The sequence below is a fragment of the Rosa chinensis genome, chromosome 3, assembly GCF_002994745.2.
Source record: "Rosa chinensis cultivar Old Blush chromosome 3, RchiOBHm-V2, whole genome shotgun sequence".
Lineage (NCBI taxonomy): Eukaryota > Viridiplantae > Streptophyta > Magnoliopsida > Rosales > Rosaceae > Rosa > Rosa chinensis.
The window spans coordinates 39,377,124-39,397,227 of NC_037090.1; the positions used below are offsets into that span (position 1 = coordinate 39,377,124).

Below are 20,104 nucleotides of genomic sequence, written 5' to 3' on the forward strand. Positions count from 1 at the left end.
CATACCCTTCCCTCCTTTTCTTCCCACTACAGCCACCGCCCTCGACCGCCACCGCCTAATGCCTGGGCTTAATAGGTCCACCTAGAGTACTCCTTATCGGCAACAAAAAGTAAAACCCTTTATCCCCAAGCTGAAGCAGATCTTGCGAATCGAACTTGACTGGAAGGTTTTCGGGGAGGTGGACAACCACGAGGCAGCAATTCTTCCTGATGACCTCCAGCGCGAAGCGGCGGCGGGTAAGGTCGTAGAAGATGTGCAAAAAGTGGTGGACTCGTACCAATGCAAAAAGCCTCCATGCCATTCGTGGCTCCTAGTCTCCTACCACCACCGTGCCCAATCAGAGGTCTATTTCCGAATCCCTGATGACCTGGATCTGCTCCAGAATCCCTTCGACGACCATCCAACAGCTCCAAGGATCTCGGCTCTGAAGATGACATCTTTTGCACCTACATGGACATCGAGAAGCTTGGATCCAAGCTCGAAGATGGATCCTCAGCCCCCAAATCTGATTAATGCCACCGGGTTGTTGCAAGTGGATACTGGCCGGTGTGGAGAGAAACGCCGAGGAATAAGGGGGGGAGAGAGAGATGAGGGAGAAAAGCAGAAAAAATAAAAACCAAATAAAAAAAGAGAGACAAAAAAGTGAGGGGTATAATGGTCATTTTGGGACCTATTGTGTGAGAATTAGAGAGAATAAGGACTAAATTGTTTAATTTAAAAGTTGAGGGACTGAACTGTTTTTCGGTGCAAAGTACAGGGAGTAACAAGTATTTAACCCTTATTATTATCTTCACCTTGCAATCTTATAGTAGCTATACAATCTTATAGTAGCTATAAACATATTTCGAACTGTTGCATGTGTTCAAAAGGCAGAGATTTGATGATAAAGTTCAGAGAACAAGACATAAGACATATCATTATGCTCTGTCTCTACCAGTTGAATGAGAGCTAGACTTATTTCTATTGTGAACAGTGGTCATTGGACGTTGGTTGTTGTGAATCTGGATGAAGAAACCATTCACTTCATGGATTCGTTAAACAGGCTACTCCAGGCTAGATCGATTTTACTTTGTTGAATATTTGGAACGATTGATGTAGTTTGGTGGCTGCTTGAAGTGGTAGTACAATTTTTGCAGTGTTTATCAATGGATATGTTGTTAGTGGTTTCCAGGTTTTTGATGAATTATATGGTACAAAGCGATTTCCACTTTCTATATGAATGGTATATTTTGGTTTATATTTTCAGCTTCTGATGAATGTATGCTACATTACTGTGGTTTCCAGGTTTTAGATTGTATGTTGCTTTATTAAGAAAAGAACAGCACATTGAAGCCAAATTTTGTGGTTGTAAACCAAATCACACAACATAAAAAGGAAAACAACTGAACATCCAACAACAGAATTCAAGCAAAATTATGTTGTTTGAAACAACCTGAATCCACATACTAAGATAAGAGTTTGTAGTCATAGTGTTATTCACACAATAGATTATTGTTGTGTAAAATCATTTCACACAACAGATGTAACAAAGAAACTTTAAAATTCTACACATCAGAAGACATTTTATTGTCGTCTCACATTAAAACAGACAATAGATTTTTTGTAAAGTTTGTTGCTAGAGTTTGACAACAACAACATTTGACTGTCGTTCTATTTCATATCTAATCACATATACTTACAATTTGTACATATTTAAGCACATTCAGACGACAGATTTTTTTTAGGTGTCTGTCGTCTGAGTGAATTTCTGACGTCGGGTTTTACCCGTCGTCTGAACGTCAATCAGATATCAGCTTACTAGACGACAGATTTTTTACATATCAGACGACGGTCATGGTCTGTCGTCTGATGATGTTATTGGCATAGTGTGTGTATATGTATCATCTTAACAATACCATTGAAAGTGAGCTTAATTAATTAGCTAGAAGGATTAAGGATTCCAGAGCTATAGTGATAAAAAAATGATTAGATGAAAGTAGAGGCTGAGGCATAGTAGGATATTGGGAAGATAAGTCTAAGACAAAATGGATGAGTGTCACATTTTGAGAGCTGGTTTTTTTTTTTTGGGTGAAGGACTTCTTCATTTTTTGTGTGAGAAAGAATCCATAAAAATCTCTTAGGAAGTGCTTGGATTGTTTTTGAGTTTTGATATGTATAAGGAGCAATATAAAATCCTCCCAAATCCAGCATTTAATGAAATCCTTAAAAATCCATATACTTTTGAATATTTGCATATTTGAATGGATAATTCTAAATCTTAATTGAATACATCAAGATTTTAAAGGATTGTTTAAAATCTCAATTCATAGACTTTCAAAATATAAAAAAATCTTGTAGACTCTTAAATGAATACACCCCCTAAGTCGATCCTCCTGGATCCTAGTTATGAAACCCTGAAGAACTAGAGTCCACCAGTGTGGTCCACAAAAAAGCTCAGATCCAATAAGCATGTCTATTAGTTTTGGGCACTCCAAGCCCATTTGATTTCAGCACCCTAAGCTCATCAGTGAGGACCACGAATCCCTCATCTCCGACGAGGTGACATCTGAGTTGTGGTTTCTTGACAGGCTAAATAGGTCGGGTCTGCGGTAACGAAACCATTCTGATTCGACTCCTATAAACTACTTATTAACCGATGGCAGAAAAAGGCTTCCACGTTGGTTTGTGAAGCCACCACCCTCACCGACGCTATTAACCTCTAACCAGATCGCAATAGACCGACGTCGCCTCACCTATGGACCATGATCCATTCTTCCGTCACCCAAAGTCGCTCAGACTAGATCCTACCATCGTTTAGTCTAGCCCGACGCGGTTGGCACTTCCATCCCTATCTAGCAAAAGCCCCAACCATTGAACTCACTCAAACACTAAATTCTTTCAGGGAAACAAGATTCAACATCCAAAATTGGGAGACGTTGAAATGGATGGGATGCCTATTGACCAAGACTAACCTTGGAGTGCTACAGAGATGCAGCAAAACGAAGAAGACTACGTCGTTTAAGACTAGTGCCAAATGCAGTTTGTAGAGCCCAAAGCCGAGATGGCTAGGGTTTAGGAAATTCTAAATCAAATTATTTTCAATTTACTTTTGGAGTGGTGTTATAGACACATGTTCTCTATTCACATACACCCTCTACTTTTCTATTACCTTAATTCAAATTTTTTTATAAATTACCCAACTCGCCTCTTTTTTTTTTTTTTTCTTTTTTCTATTTAGCAAGTTAATCATCCCTACCCTTATTGCACGCCTCCTTATGTGAGGTCTGCCTTCAAAAATCTTTTTCCCTCTTTTCTTTTCAATCAAAAACTTCGCTAGCATAGTCATTCTATCTTTCTAATGTGATACTTTGGAGATCAATCATGGCAGAACAAGCAGCTTTAGACCCATCTTTGGATAAAAGTTTACATCTGATTTGCAATGGAGACATGAGAGAAAAATATGAGTTTAGTAATCACTTGATCCCCTTTGAATCCACATATATTCCTGGTAAGAGTCTAACTAAAATTATTTGGTGTATTTGTTAAAGGAAAATACTTCAGTACATTAATGTACCGATACATCAAGTACACTAGGTTCAATATAGGGGTCATCATTTGGCCCGCGGGCCTAAAAGCCCATGGGCGCCCGCCCGGCCCGCCCCGCAGAAAAGCCCATTTCGGCCCTGCCCATTGGGCACGAGGCAGGGCTAGGGCGGAGGGTTCAAAGCCCAGGCCCGGCCCGTTATATGCCCATTAAAGCCCGTCCAGCCCGGCCTTATAGGCCCACCCGAAAGCCCATTCAATTTTTGTATTAATATATTTTTATGTAGTTATATTGAACTAATTATTGCATTAGGCCATATGTTTTTTTAATTTTGTATTTTATTTTGTTCAATAATTAACATATCATCATTTTTTCATAGGTTTTTGTATTTTTTTAACAAAATAATATGACATATAAATATAATGGACTCGGCCCTGCCCATCCAAAAAAGCCCGGCCCGGCCCGGCCCTAAAAAGCCCGTAAGGCCCTGGGCCCATGGGCGGCCCTGGGCCTTGATTTTTAAGAGAAGCCCGGCCCTGCCCGGCCCGAAAAATAAAAAAAAAATGTTTTGGCCCGGCCCGGCCCGACCCGAGCCCATTAATTTTGGGCAGGGCCGGCCCTGCCCTGCCCATTGACGACCCCTAGTTCAATATAGAGGTCGAGTAGCTCAGTATAAGGGTATACTAACTCTATGCATGTCTACCCATGTACTGAGCTAGTCTACCTCTATATTGAACTAGTCTACTTGATGTATCGGTACATTAATGTACTGTAGACGATCCCTTTGTTAAATACAATTTTAATATCAAGGTTATGATTTCCTTCGGCTTGGTAGTTTTATGGGTCTGTTCATTTTGACTTTTAACTTAGAATTGATATCACTGCTTGAATAATTTCATCATATTTATTTTTGTGATGAGTCCTTAATTTCTCTTATGTAGTGTTATTCTGGTCTAGTAGTACTCTTGGCATGAAAATATTGTAACTTCTAAGTGTTTGTGTTTCTAGTCTTTCGGTATCTTTCTTTGTGGTAATTAGTGTTCCCTATGTGTTTGTTCTATCGCTTGCATTTTTCAGAATATTTAGAGAGAGATAGAATGATTGTTAGAGAAGTTTTTGATGAAAAAGCAAAGAGGGGGAAAATGAGTTTTGAAGACAGAGCTCACAAAAAGAGGCGGGCAAATAAGGCTAGGGATGATTGACTTGCTAGGTAGGAAAAAAAATTGTAAGGAAGGGTAGTTATAGTAATTTGTAAAAAAAAAAAAGAATTAAAGTAATATAAAAAATAAAAATGATGGTTAAATTTTTGAAACTCCTATTATGCCCTTTATTAATTGAATTGTTTAAAAATAAAAATGATATTACAAGGCTAAAATAGTAAATAAACAAAATCAGTTTTTTCTTTTCAAGAAATTACAAACAAAAAAATAAAGAAAAAAAAATCCACATTTGTAACTGTTAGTGGTAATTTGCTGCCTTCAAATTTGTTTTCTTTTTGTTTAATTTCCTTAAAATTTTCAATTTTTAAATTTGTTTTTAATAAAAGCAAATTGGCAAGCACGGAGTGCATGCTAAAAGGCTAGTAGAAGAGTGTGTGCATAGAGAAAGTGAGTGTGTCAATAACATCAGCCAAATAAAATTATGAAAATTGTTTTCCTTCCTAATCCCCTATGAACCTGTGAAGTAGGGGTCATCATGCCCTACCCTAAATTTTAGGGCTTAGGGTCAGGCCGGGCCGGGTCTAGTCAAAGTCAACAAAATTTAGGGCCGAATAGGGTTGGGTTGGGGCTTAAATATGCTAACCCTTACCCACTTGAAAGACCCAAGTTGCTAGGGCCGAAAGGGCCGGCCTTCCGAATAGGACCGAAATGGGCCTTATTTTGTTTAACAAAAAGAAATACATTATTATTTTTTTTTCTCTCAAAATGTGGCTCAATGGTTATATAGGTCATACAAGACTCATTGTTTTTTGTAGATCATATTTAATATGTGTGTGTGTGTGTATTGAAATTAACTTATAACATTTATAAATATTAGTTAAGGTGGTTATATTCAATTAACTATCTCTCAAAATTAATTGTTGTTTAACAAAGGAAACAAAATTAAAGAAAATAAAGCTTAGGAAATCAATTACAAAGAAAGAGATAAGTGTTTTAGAGAAACTGGAATTGAGAGAAAATTGATGTGTATTCTCATAGATAATATGGGCCTCTTTATATAGAGGATTACAATGCATAGAATCTGAATCGTATAAAGAAAGGTAATTATACATTGAATGGATATCTCTAAGATTCTCCGAGATTATCTCTAGTTAATAACCCTATTACCACTAGGTCAAGTAACCTAGAGTTTGGACCAGACACATATTCTTGATTTACTTAAACACTCCCCCTTTGTGTCGCCCAAACGTGGTGCTTCTCTCGTTGCCTTGTTAAAAACCTTGCCGAGTAACAAAAACCCTATGGAACAAAAATGACCTCGGTCGAAGGAGAAAAAGAACACAACACACCCTTCACGTTTCGAGACCATACAAGTAGACATCTCCCCCGAATGTCTGCATCTCCCCCTGATGACTACGGTCATGGGAGTTCGGATAACTTCCGCAAACGATGCTACCAACATGTTCCTCGAAAGTGGAATTTAGGGAATGACTTAGTGAGCAAGCCTGCCACATTGTCCTTAGATTGAACCTAGTTCACTTTGATCTTGAGGAGAGTTTGTTGTTGCTGACTATCCTTGGTGTTGTCGCTTTTGATGTAGCCTTGCTTCATTTGTTCAAAACAAGCAGCATTACCCTAAATGCTCATAGGCTCATCTATGGTAGACTTCAAACCACAATTTTTAGAACATGCGTAATTATGGATCTAATCCATATACATTCATGAATCACTTCGTGAAGAGCAATGATCTCTGCATTGTTCGAAGATATAGTGACTAAGGTCTGTTATGTAGAACTCCAAGACATCACGGTCTTTTCCCATAGTGAACACTTAACCAGTTTGGGAATGACCTTTGTATGGGTCAGAGAGATACCCAATATCAGCAAAACCTTCCAAAATACATGTCGTTTTGGGATGGGGATAGTGGACGCAGGCCAGTGTTGGCGGCTTTCCTAGTGTGTGATGGGTCCGAATCCATAGTCTCTCTATAGGGATAAAACAAGCCCATATCAATAATACATCTCAAGTATCGAAATATACCTTTTACACCAATCCAATGGCGTCGCGTTGGAGCAAAGCTATATATAGCTAACAAGTTCATGGAAAATGAGATGTCCAGTCTTGTGCATTGAGCTAAGTACAATAATGCACCTATTGTACTCAAGTAAGACACTTCTGCCCCTAGCACATCTTCGTCATCATCGTTCAGACGAAGAGGATCCTTTTCAAGATCAAGACTACGGACGATCATGGGGGTGCTTGAAGGTTTGACCTTGTCAAAATGCCTAAGCATCTATCAACACGATGCTTAAGTTCCAAACTGAGACATAATCGTGTTCTCCCAAAATCCTTCATCTCAAACTCGAATTTCAAGTGTTCAGTGGTTTCCCTTAACTCTTTCAGGGCTTTCAATGAACATCATGTCCAACATGAACCGCGATAGAATCCGAAACTTGTTATGGAAATGCGTGGGCATATCCCTTCCCAATCAAGTAGTCATCTTAGTGAGCATTTGAACCTTATTGTAAATGCGCTCCGTGGTCTAGAGCCACTTGACTTGGGTAAATGAAGTTCACCATGAACCGTCATGTATATTCTGTATCTATATCTCTATAGAGATACGTAGTGACCACATTCGTAAGCTGCATGTTCAGTTATTCGGAAACTACCAAACTGACAGGGTAGTGGAGTACAATGACATCCATTACGAGAGAATATGTCTCATCGTAGTCGATTCCATGGCACTTTGTGAGAAGCCTTGAGCCATAAGGCGAGATTGCCATCTCTTTTTCTCATCACGTCTTCTAACGAAGACCCATTAGTCAATAGGTTTTATGTTAGGAGGTGTTGCCATCACTGGCTTGAAAACCTTCCTCTTTGTTAGAGAATCCAACTTAACCTGGATCGCATCTTTCCATTTAAGCCAAATTTCTCTACATTGGCATTCATTCATCAACGGAGCGTGGTTCGATATCATCGGACTCAACAAACTCATGACCAATGAAATGCTCAACTACATCATCAATTATGATGGAGTTTCTATCCCACGTCTCATGTACACTAGTGTAATTTTCATAGAGCTCTATATTCTCAGGACTAGGTTCTGACGTTGAGGAGTCCCCCAACGATAACCATAATCCGGAAGATTCTCATGAGACAGATTTTAAGTCTTGATGATCAAAGGATTGGAATGTGCCAAAGTATCATTCGAACACACGGTCCTCTCACGCATCCTAGCTGTGGCCATAGCCTATAACGCCAAAGTGCCACTCTCTTTGGCGTTGGCACTATGCCTACATCAGTGTATGGTGGCGCTAAGTCCTCTCGTAGGGACGTCCTTCCTTGCAGGCATATTTGCAGCAGATGTGTGATCTCGTCACTTTAACAGGGATCGAGATGAGATATAGTGGGGACAAGCCACGATAATTCCTGTCGTTCATGCTGAACATCAGTGTTCTTGTCTCCCCCTAAAGACGAGAAAACTATCTCATCAAAGTGATAACCCGCAAATCTAGCGGTAAGGAGATTACCTTGCAAGGGCATTAAGTGGCGGACGATTGTTGGAGTCTCAAATCCAACATAGTTGCCCATTCATCTGTAAGGACCCATCATAGAGCGTTGTGGTGGCGCAATTGGCACATAAATGGCACACTCAAATATGCATAAGTACGATACTTGTACCTAGTCACTAGCTATAATGCAGAGGTACATTGAGTGGCAATGGGTCGTAGATGAATTAGCATAGCTGCATGCAATATTGCATCACCCCAAGCGGATATAAGGAGATGGGTGCACATTACCAATGTCTGGACTACCATCATAGTCGTTTCCGCGAGACCATTTGGGTATGTTCATGGGAATATGATGTCCAACATTAGTCCCAATGCAATAACCATTGAAAGTCTTCGATGTAAACTCTCTAGCAATGTCAAATCCAATTGACTGAATAGGATGATCCGGGGAGTGAGCCCATTGTCATAAGATATGTGCTAGGAGTGTAGCATAAGCAGCATTTACAGGTGGGCAATGGCACAACACGTGACCAGCATGTTTGCGTGTCAACCAACATCATGAGATATTTAAACGTCCAAAAGTTGGTTGAACTAGTCCACAAAATCCCCACAGATTCTATGTAAGAACATAATGAGTATTTTCATATCCTTTGTAGAGGACGGTCTCAATCCTAATTTCCCTAAAGAACAGGCTTTGTAAACAAGTGAGAGGCTTTAGAAGTAGGCAATGAGGATTGTGGTTGGGCCTGAGAGTTTGAAACGCTATTTGAAGCAAAGTTGGTGATTGTAGCATCACCTGGGGCACCATCACCATGATGGATGCCATCCATGGCATTTATGGATAGGGACTGTGCCATCCCTAGGCTAGTGGTGGACGGCGGCGGGTGTCCTAGGCAGCGGCGGCGGTCATACTTAGTCCAGGAATTAACCTTTGATTCATGCTTCGTTTCACTCGAGAGAAAGGATGTCCATGTAAAGTCTTTAGTAGACGGATCATCATCTCATGACTAGGATGACCTATCCTATTGTGACAAAGCCAATATGTGTTTAAATCCAAGAGATCTTCTCTCATAGCTTTATTGGATTTAATAGCTCGAATAGTGACATAGAGTCCACTAGAGAGACACATAAACTTCTCTAAGATGCGCCTTTGTTCGCAATCATTAGAGGTATTGCAAAGGAACTCATTTCCGTTCTCTACATGCATTTTCTCATGGAATCTGTTGGCTATTCATAGGTGCGATTTGCCCTAGGAGCGTAGTGGGTTTTTGCGACAGTAATCAAGGTGCCCAGCCATTGTAGTCACAAAGTAATATGCTCAGAATCAAAATTGAGTCATAATGAAAAGAACTCGAAATTTTATTCATAAGCCAACAGAATACATTATTGTCTCTTAACCATTAGGAGAATCTAATCCAAATGCTAGCTAATGCAAAATAAAGGTAGTCGTTTGACTTCTTTCGGTAACTCCAAAATAAATATGACCAGGTGAGTAGAGAGATGTCGGTGGAGTAAAGCTCACTTAAGTACCACTTATCTCAAAACCTTCCTAGACATCACACTCATTTTGGATGAGTCTATGTGAAGAAAAACTAAACCAATGGCATTTACTACAAAGTATATGGCAATTGCCTCTTACATCTCTTTAAAAAATAAAGACTTAAACAGAATTGGCGATCTATTGATCCTTGCTAGATTTGTAGTCTTTAACCCTTCACTCTAGATAATCTTCTTGACCTTCTTGTTCCATATAATGAGCTTCTCTTGCTTCACAATATGCTTTGTAGGCGGTGACAATTTCTTCACGAGCTCTACAAATGTGTGCCCAATGACCAAATACTCCACATCAAGCACATACATCTCTTTGCTCAGACTCCATTGATTGAGGCACTTTGAAAGCATCATTTAGATGGCTCTTAGTGTTGGTGGCGCCACCGACATGGCCAGAGGCGTTGCCTCCCTCTCTCTTTCCACGTTGACCTCTTCGGTTCTGTGTTTGCCTATTTTGGTGGTTACCTTCCCAAGTAGAGCAATTATATGGACCAGAACGTCCATAAGTATCCCTAAGATTAGGGTTTCGCTCTTAGCGCCCTCTTTTTAGGGCGCGACTATAATTGAATTCTGGAATATGCTATGTTTTCACGAATCTCGAATTATAGTTCTTCACAAAGATGTTGTCATGCTTTTCAGCGACATTCATAGCTCTAATGAGCTCATGAAACCTTGTGATTCGTCTTGTAGTAACATCGATTCGATAGTTCTTAGCAACCATCAATGCAGAGACGGGGAAGGTAGAGAGAGTCTTCTCAATCAACATTGCATTTGTAATCTCTTTACCACATAATTCTATTAAGGATTTAATGCAAAGTGCTTCCGAGTTGTACTCAAGAACTGACTTGAAATCACAAAAGCGAAGGCTATGCCATCTCACTTCTAGGTCAGGAAGCAGGGAGTCACGGACGTTGCCAAATCTTTCTTCGAGTGAGACCCACAGCCTTCTGGGGTCTTCTTCATTCATACACTAGTACTGGAGTGAATCATCCATATGATGAGTCATTAGGATGATGGCTTTCACCTTATTTGCTTCCAAAGCTTGAGCTTGCTCAACAGTTAGCACATCCTAGCTAGGCTCGAGAATCATATCCAAGATTCTATCGACCTTGAGATGCTGGCTGACATCACGAACCCACCTGTGATATCTAGAGCCAGTTGTTCCAAATGGAGCAAAGTCCAATTTGTTGAGGTTACTCATCTTGAAAGAGAATAAGAAAAAGGGTTAGCTTCGGAGCATAAAAGGCTACCACAAAAACATATAAAATTTCTGAGCGTAATCGCTTCCAAGAAATTCAATTCCAAGAGGTATTGGATTAGATCAAAACAATGACGTAAGTGGTCGATCATAAATTCTCTACAAACTCTAAGTTTGGAGATCTCAACAAGCTCCAAGCTTGGAGTGAGCACGAATCCCCACATTTCGACTTAATTAGGTCTCCCATATGATGAATACAGGGGAGTAGAAGAAGGGAGTTTGCAAGTCCCTGAGAAAAAGAAGAGAAAAGAAATAAAAACTTCAAAAACAGGAACTTTTAGTAAAAAATACCTAGAAATAGGTTGCCAGAAAATTTGACCTGAAAAAGTCGCCGGAAAGTTGACCGGTGCTAACACGGCTCTGGGGTCCGCTACTAATGTGGCAGTGGGTCCCCGAATGCTGACATGGCAGTGGGTCCCTTATGTTGACGTGGCAGTGGGTCGCGACAGTGGGCCTGCGTTTGTGGGTCTGCGTCAGTGAGCCTCTAGGCTTCTGGGCTTCCTTCTTTTCCTTTTTTTTTTTTTTTTCTTTCTTCTGCCGGTTTTTCTGCAGGCCGGTTCAACAACTTTTAGACAGGTTTTTGGAGTTCTGTTTCCGGTTCCTGGATCCTGGGATCGAGTCGCTGCTGGTGGCAAAATTTGGTAGCAATCGGAGGTCCGGAAGGTGGTGAACCGGTGTTGGGATCCCTTTTTTTTTTTTCTTCTTAGAGGGCTGGTTTGATACTTCCGGTGGTCGGTTCGGTGGTTTTCCAGCCAGTTCTGGAATCCTGGGATTGAGGGCTTCAATATAAGCGGTGGTGGTGGCTAGGGTTTGAAGGCTACGAATTTAGGGTTTTAGGTTTAGAGCTTCGTGCTGATAACGTGTTTTAGAGAAACTGGAATTGAGAGAAAATTGTTTTATATTCTCATTGATAATAGAGGCCACTTTATGTAGAGGATTACAAGCATAAAATCGGAATCGTACAAGGAAAGGTAATCATACATTGAATGGATATCTCTAAGATTCTCCGAGATTATCTCTAGTTAATAACCCTATTACCACTAGGTCAAGTAACCTAGAGTTTGGGTCAGACACAAGTTCTGAATTTACTTAAACAATAAGTTATATGTTATAGAAAAAAGAGAAACATATTTAAAAAATAGAAAATTATTAGGGCTTAATTAGGCGGGCTTAAAGGGGCGGGCCGAACTTAGCCCTAACAGGCTCAAACGGGCAGGGCCGGCCTTCATTTGCATGGCCCATACCCTACCCTATTGAGAAAGGGTCAGGCCGGGTCGGGCTTCTGCCTTACGGGCCAGACAGGCTAGGGGCGGGCTTAGGGCCGAAGAGCCAAGGGATGACCCCTCTTAAAGTACCTTGATTTGTACTAATGGAAGTTGATTATCACAACTTAAAACTTTTCTACGCCATTCTACATTTCTGCACTAGGTTAATTACAGGATAATTCTAGACATTTGCTACACTTACATGAAAGTTGAAGATCATTTCTAGATTAATCTAGGAAGCTGTACTGCTGTACGTAGTTCTAGAGTAATCTAGGTAATTGTAGTTGAGAATTCTACAATGTGCATAACAGCTGCGCCAAGAACACTACTTGGTTTGCATGCATTCCCTCACTTTCAAGTTCAACCTAGTGTTCTATTGATCGAGGATGAAAAGCATAAAAATCTGAGACGGCCATTTGAATACAACTCAGCCAAATATTAATATTAAGGTCATCAAGAACGACACCGACATTCACCATAATAGTGGTTTTGTTTTGAGGCGCGCTTAGCAATAGAAACCGATGCTGAGAGAAGGAACCAAAGCTGAGAGAAAACAAGCTTGAGGTTTGAAAAGCTCGTCTTGAACATATTTGAGTCTTTTTGAAGCTGTTGCGCGCGGAATCTTATGATGTATTGAGTTCATATTTCTTTGGACAATCCAAAACGAAACGATCGATGTTATATAACGGTAGCGCTGGCTATATGGGCTGGCATACACTAAAGTTATGTCTGTTTCTCATCAGGATCGATCGGCTTAATTTCCAGCTCACGATGAACTGTTAATGAAAATTTATTTATTCTCAAGTTGTGGATAGTTGCCAAAAGTTACACAGAAGTACACTCTTAATTAGTTAGAGAAAGAAATTAAGATCGATGCAGATCGATACTTTGTCCTCAACTAGTTGTTTCGTAATAGTTTATAGAAAATAAACTAATACTCTTTTACATAAGGACTTTCGAAGAAACTAAGTGCCAAACTGCCAATGCCAATCCAGTATTCCAACCTAAGATTCTTTGTTTCTTGTTGCCAAAAGTAGTACAACGGTAAGAGCATTAATTACTTATACTTAATCAACGTTAAAACCATTAATTCTTTGTTTCTTGTTGCCAAAAGTAGTACAACGGTAAGAGCATTACTTATACTGAATAATCAACGTTAAAATCATTAATTCTTTGTTTCTTGTTGGAGGCGATTACTTATCGTGAATCTTGGGGGCGGCCTCTTGTAATTTGTAAAATGATCTAGAAAAACGTAGGTTCATTTTTGTGGTATAGGAGTCATCATCTCATACTGATAATTTTTCGGACGTGATGATCTGTGCGCTAAATTAGAGAAGTCATGTAGCGGATCAGGGTCATCTAGCTCAAGAATTAAAATATATGTATCTACATATCTATTGGAACATTGAAAAAGGGGAGATCGATATCGGAAATATCAGAGATATAAGAGAAAATATATCGTTTTTGAAAGAGTCAATTTATTGAAATTACATATAAATATATATATATATATATATATATATGAATGTCAAATTCATCAATCTACATCCAAAATAGACTCTAGGTGGTTGAAAAGCCGCTCGCTGGTCTACGAAAATGCAATATTCAGACCAAAACATATGACCCGTATAATACGAATTATAGTGACGAACTGACGAACATGATAGTTATAAATCTTTTTAGAGCTGTCGACTGTTTTCTCTATAAGGAAATTATAATAAGGATGAATCCAATTAGATGTCTGATAATGTACTTCTCCATATTGATTATATCCATAAGTGTCATAGCTAAATTGATTGTTGCTTTCATGAGATTCATTTGAGGTCATAGCCAAATACTCCTCACCCAAATTCGCTTTGAGGAGATTTCTCCTCACTCATATTCGCTCTGAGGAGATCTCTCCTCACACAGATTTGCATTTAGAGAATTACTTCTCACACATAATCACCTTGAGGGTATTTCTCCTCACCTAGATTCACCTTGAGGGGATTTCTCTTCACACAGATTTGCATTAGAGAATTACTGAGTTTTTTTTTTTTTATTTTGTCAGATTTTATAAATATTTCTTCACTTTATCAATAATATATCCCAAATATCTAATATATTGGGGATATTTGACGATGTCGAGGAAATTTTGGGAGAAACGGTAGAAGATAAGATATGTTAACCCGCTAAAATATATCGATCCGTCGAAAACGGGAGATATCGGGGGATATATTGGAAATATCGCAGATATTTCAATCCTTGATCTAGCTAGTGTTAATTATTTGTTTAATGCTTCATCACAAGAATGTAATTTGAAACTCGAAAGTACTAGGATAGATAATGTTTAAGTTTAGAGGGTTCAATTTTAACTTAATTAAAAAAATAAAACTGTACTAAGGGAATTGCAGACATCTATCAATTCCTACGATCCATATTTTTAATCGTGAAGAAAGCAACACACATTCAACAATAACAGTGGAAATAAAGAATTCAGACACAAGAGGTTTGTTGACACAGTAAAATCCTCAAAACGAGGTAAACAACTGTGGGCCTTAACTCTTGAAGGCTAAATGAAAAGCAACGCACTAAGTGTATACGAACAAGCACATATGGACTTACAGCCAATGCAAATAGCTCTGAACTTGGCTATTTCTGACTAGACTACTTTAGGCGATTGCACAATCACCACCTTGTTCTTCTTCACTTTTTGAATTGCCTCCCTCCGTCTCCTTGAATGAATAAGGCTGATCTCAGCTATTATGTGTGCTTCATATGCCTCTAACATCCAACTAACCTCATGGGAAAAGCGGACATGCATTATGGTATGAATGAGATGCAAATGTGTGTGTGACTTGCTAATTTACTTCAACATGGAACAAGTAACTTTAAGCTCTAGGTTTTCTACTTTCCTATGCAATAGAGAAAACTATCTTAATGAAAACGTTGTTTTACTTCTATAAGTATGCGCACTACTGACTCTAGAAAATCTAGAATGAATAAAGTTCTAAAACTAATTAGTTAAATTCTATTAGGAAAGTATTTTCTCTAAAAGATATTATGGAATATAAACTGATTTTATCCTAATAAAAAGGATATCCATAAGTGTTCAATTAAAAATAGTTAAGACATTCAGTAAAGTGGTAGTCTTGATCACCAATTGACACCACACACACATGTTCGGGATTGAAATAGGGTCATCAATCCCAACAAACACAATCAAGAAATAAAGATGCTATCATATGCAATGAATAATTAATTAACCTTTAAGAGTTTAACAAAGATCAGTTGGGGTCTTGATTTTGTATTCCAATAGCTTTAGTCTTCATGACCTCAAACACACACATAGTACTAACCTAGGCTTAAGATTTATTGTTTTGTATAGAGAATGCTGACACATAAAACTCTTACACTAACAGCATTGCTATTTGATAATGATTGTTTAACAATTTTCAATTGGATTAATGATTTTCTTATATATTTGTTTATGGAAATCTGCAATCTTTATGAAAGTTTCAGCTAGGTGTGGTTTTTCTATTTTTTGTCTAGAGACATAGGCACATTGTCCTCCCTTCAAACAAAAATCTAGCTCTTTTAATAAATCGGGTTAGAAGACTCTGCTCTCTCCAATCATATTTAAAGGAAAAAAAAAAATTTATAACATAGAGACCCACTAGAGGGTGTGACAAAAATATATTTAGATCACTAGCCAAGCATATTCACCGTGAAGATCAATTAGAAAAGTCAAAGTTCCGAAAATAAATTCTTAGGCATAATAAGGATTTAGGCTTCTTTTGGTTTACAGAATTAGAGCTTCCAAAAATAAGTTCTTAGGAATGGGGACTTCATGTTTCTGTTTTATTCAGTTAATGCTAAATTCGGAATAGAGGTATGTAGAATCGATACATCACAAAACATCTCTTGAGTGATATAATGAAATCCAATGGCAATGATCACTTTTATTTTCTCTAAAATGCTGAAAACGATGCAGCATATGTTAACTACATATGTAACACCAAATAGGTAGATGAATAATTATTTGAATTTGTAATAATGAGCTGTTTCAGTGATTGCTGATCAGTAGATGAACTTCAGCTGGAGACTCGGCAGATGTTCGTTGCTGTCCAGAATCAGAATCAGAATCAGAAGATACATAATTCGTATTTGAGTGGTTTGAATTCTGGATGAGTACCGGACTTTCTGGGCTATTGTTGTTTGGAAAGGTTGTAACTACATCCGGCTGCTGGCCTCTAAAAGTATGAGAATTGGGGTCTATATCAAGAAATTTTTTTAACATGGCCCCAATCCTTCTACATATAGATGTTTCAGAATTCCAAACGTCCCTATACTTGTAACTGAACCGAATTATATATATGATGAGAGCAAGTCCTGAAGCCACCAAGGTAGTGATAAATAGGACCCGAAAGTCTCTCAAGTCAAGTTTATTGCTGGAAACTTTTGGGTTACTAACGTCTTCACAGTTGCCGTCTTTCTTGAACCATGTGTTTTCAATGTTCAGTATCGTTTCTCCTCCGGTAATGTTCAGGACTGCCTGGGAAACATCCGGTAGAAGAGGAGAGCGTTTTGGAAATACCTGCAAGGTCAATTAACTCAAAAGAAATCAACCACTGTTTATGGAACATTACACCTGGAAACCGGTCTCCCGTCCCCCTAATTAAATTGCTCTAATTAATGAAGAAGACACGCACATAATTAATAAGAAGGGAGGGATTATTTTCTGTTTTCTTTTTTCGTGGTAAAGGAGAGGTGAGAGATCTTACAAAGCCAAATCCATCGGTTTTGAAGATGGGTCCAATCATGGTATATTTATTGCAATATCTTGCAAGAAAAAGCTTCATATAGGGTGTTTCATCAACAAAACCAGCGATGCCACTGTTTGAAAGAGCATCGTCAATTGCTTCCATAGTTCCGAAAGCCCTAAGCTTGGAATCTTCAAAACCTACTTGCTTCAACGTCTCGTAAGTAAAAGAAGATGCTATATAGCCAATGTTTTCCCCCTTCTTTAATATATCCTGGATACTGGTAATAGTTGGCTCAAGTTTTTCAACCGTATATATTGAGGTTAGACTTGCTTGGTAATTTATTGTCAGCACCAGTACAACAAATATCCATATACTCATAACAAGTCTAGCCAAGTTGCTATCCACTCTCTCATCTGTATAGTGCCAAGAAAATTGCAATCAATAACTTTTAAAAAATTCAGAGGAAAATTATTGCAATTTCTTAGTTAATTTGAACTTAAAAGAGGTTATGATGGAAAAATTACGGTGAGCAAAAACCATGGTTGAGAAGGAGAACCAGACAACTTTGCCAACTTCTTGCTCAGCAGTTTTGCCCCGAAAGTCCTCATTAGTGTGATGTTCAACGGCCCAAACGACAAAACCAACTGACAATAAGGAAATAATGATTGCAAGCCAAATGTCCCATTCCCATGGCTTCAAGAAAGCACATGCACTTCTTTTATTTGTGTCTACGACGGGTACAACCATTACTACTCCGGTGTCTGCATATGGCATCGTAAAGTCCACATACAGAGACCTATTTGCTCTAATTGTTGTATCTCCGACCACAGCATCAAAGTTCTGTAGAATAAAATAGTTTTTAGTTGTCAGGGAATAGGTAAGCAATATGATGATGACATGAGTTATTGCATTTACTAAAGATGGAAATTTTACCCCAAGGTACACTTGATAGCACATATCATTGTAATTGCCAGCTGTGGTGCCATCAGGCTTTGCAAAAGGAATGAAGTCATACGAAATAGCATATGGCAACTTCTCAACTACGGCCTTAAACACATCAATACTGAATCCGGTAGCATCCGTTGTGTTCTTGGTTGGATCTTTTGTTACCTTAACAAACTCGAAAAACCCATCCTTTACAGGAACTCCTATTCTCAACCTCTTGCCCTTTGTTGGGATCTCCCACCCTTTGGGAACAGAGAGAGACTCTCCTGGCCATATGACAGGTCCAAGATGGCTTGTGGAATAATTCATTTTGCTAACAAGTCCATGGTGTGGTGTCCAAAATCCAATTGTTCTTGCTCCACGGCCGTTGACATTAATTATCCGAAAATTAGATGATTGAAGTTGCCCATCAATGAGCATTAAATCTCCAGCAATGCCTGGGAATCTAGTAGTTGATAGGGCTTTGCAAAGTTTTGGACCATATGGAGAGATTGAAAAACTGTCAAGAATATCTGTGGACTTCTTGGAGGCATTTGGCTTTTGGAAATCAAAACTACTTGTATTGCCAATCACTTGTTCAATTGCCATTGCTAGTGCAAAAGTAGCATCATAAGCCCAAAATCCGAAAACATCCAATTCAGCGCCAACGATGTGTGGATGGTCCTTTTGGAATTGCCTTTTCCACCGGAGTTTGAATTCTTCTAGCTCTGCTGTTTTTTGGACATGAGTTTGCACACCTATGGCTCCATTCATGGAATGGATTACTGAAGAGTTCAGTGATGTTAAACGATTAGTTATTCCACTTGTGGTTAGCCAAACATAGCCTTCAACCATCATTCCAATCTCTTCTGCCTTGGCAAATAGCTTAGAGCTTAGATCGGTTGTCATATGGACAATGAAGACTCTAGTTTGCATGATCATTAGCTTGTAAAGCTCGTTGGCAATTTGATCATCAGTTGCAGAGGGGGAAATCACACTCCGGTAGGGGACACTTACACCTATCTCTTGTAAGGCATCGGTTAAGAATGGTATGACTGCCTCGCCGTACGAAGTGTCTATGTATATAGGCACAACTTGTCTCCACCCGTAATTGTTAATGACTGCACTTATAGCTTTCACTTGGGATGTGTCATTTTGTGCAAACTGGAAAAAGTAGGAGCTCCGGAGGGAAGTAAGCGAAGGACTTGTTGCTGAAAATGATATGATGGGCACATGAGTTTGGTCTCCGAGATTGATGACAAAGCTTGTCTCCATTGATGTCACTGGCCCGATGATGGCTTGCACTTCTTCATTCTTTATCAGATTTAGAGCTGTTAATGTCTCAATAAAAATGAAAACAAAAAATCATTACCCAAAAAAGTCAATAAAGGATATGTTATATATAGCTAGAGACATATACATATTCTGATATCAGAAAGGTCTATTAATTCATAAGATTAGCAGTCAGTCATCGTAAGTGTCGAAAGTATACCAGCGGCAGCTGCCCCAACAACATTTTTTTTCGACTCCCTAGTTTTCAAGACCAGTCTGGTCTTGTAGCTAGGGTGATAAGCAGAGATGTCGGAGAGGGCCATTTGGAAGACACTGAACAAAATCTTGCCCCGCACTGAACTATAGTCATCGAGAACAAGCCCCACTGGAATCATAGTTCTGTTTTGTGGAATGGCCAAGGAAATCCATGAAGAAAGAAGCAAGACAAAGACAGATATGAGAGAAAGCTTATTATTAAGGTTGCAAGGGTACTTTTTGTTCATCATTTTGAATCTTCTGAAGCTTATCTGTTTAATCTGATCCTGTATTTATGTAGAGTTGCCTGAACCGTTGGAATATTTTGAATTTGGAAAGACAACACCAAAGCTACTTATTCTATCTGTTTAATGAATATTGACAAAAATAATATCGAGGCATTCGAAACATACTTCTCAGTATATATTGTATCATATATTGTCAGTAAGTTTTTCTACAGAGTAGTATTTGTTCAGAACTCACAATTCTTTCAATATTTTAGACGGCAAACGAGATATTTGTCTTATCTTTTTTACTTGGCACTTGCAGATAAAAGTAGGGACGGCAATGGGAGGGTAGGGTAAGGGGATTAAATTACCATCCCTATACCCGACTTCATTCTCCATCTCCTTACCCGCC

General features: G+C 38.9%; 1 protein-coding gene across 1 annotated transcript; it reads right to left on the bottom strand.

The window, feature by feature from the left end:
* Positions 1-16,314: 16,314 nt before the first annotated feature.
* LOC112195273 (glutamate receptor 2.8) lies at positions 16,315-19,605 on the bottom strand. Its single transcript, XM_024335651.2, has 5 exons — positions 19,431-19,605; positions 17,948-19,269; positions 17,539-17,854; positions 17,033-17,427; positions 16,315-16,845 (listed from the first exon to the last, which is right to left on the bottom strand). The coding sequence occupies exons 1-5, from the start codon at positions 19,603-19,605 to the stop codon at positions 16,315-16,317; spliced, it is 2,739 nt and encodes a 912-aa protein (XP_024191419.1).
* Between the last annotated feature and the right edge of the window lie 499 nt (positions 19,606-20,104).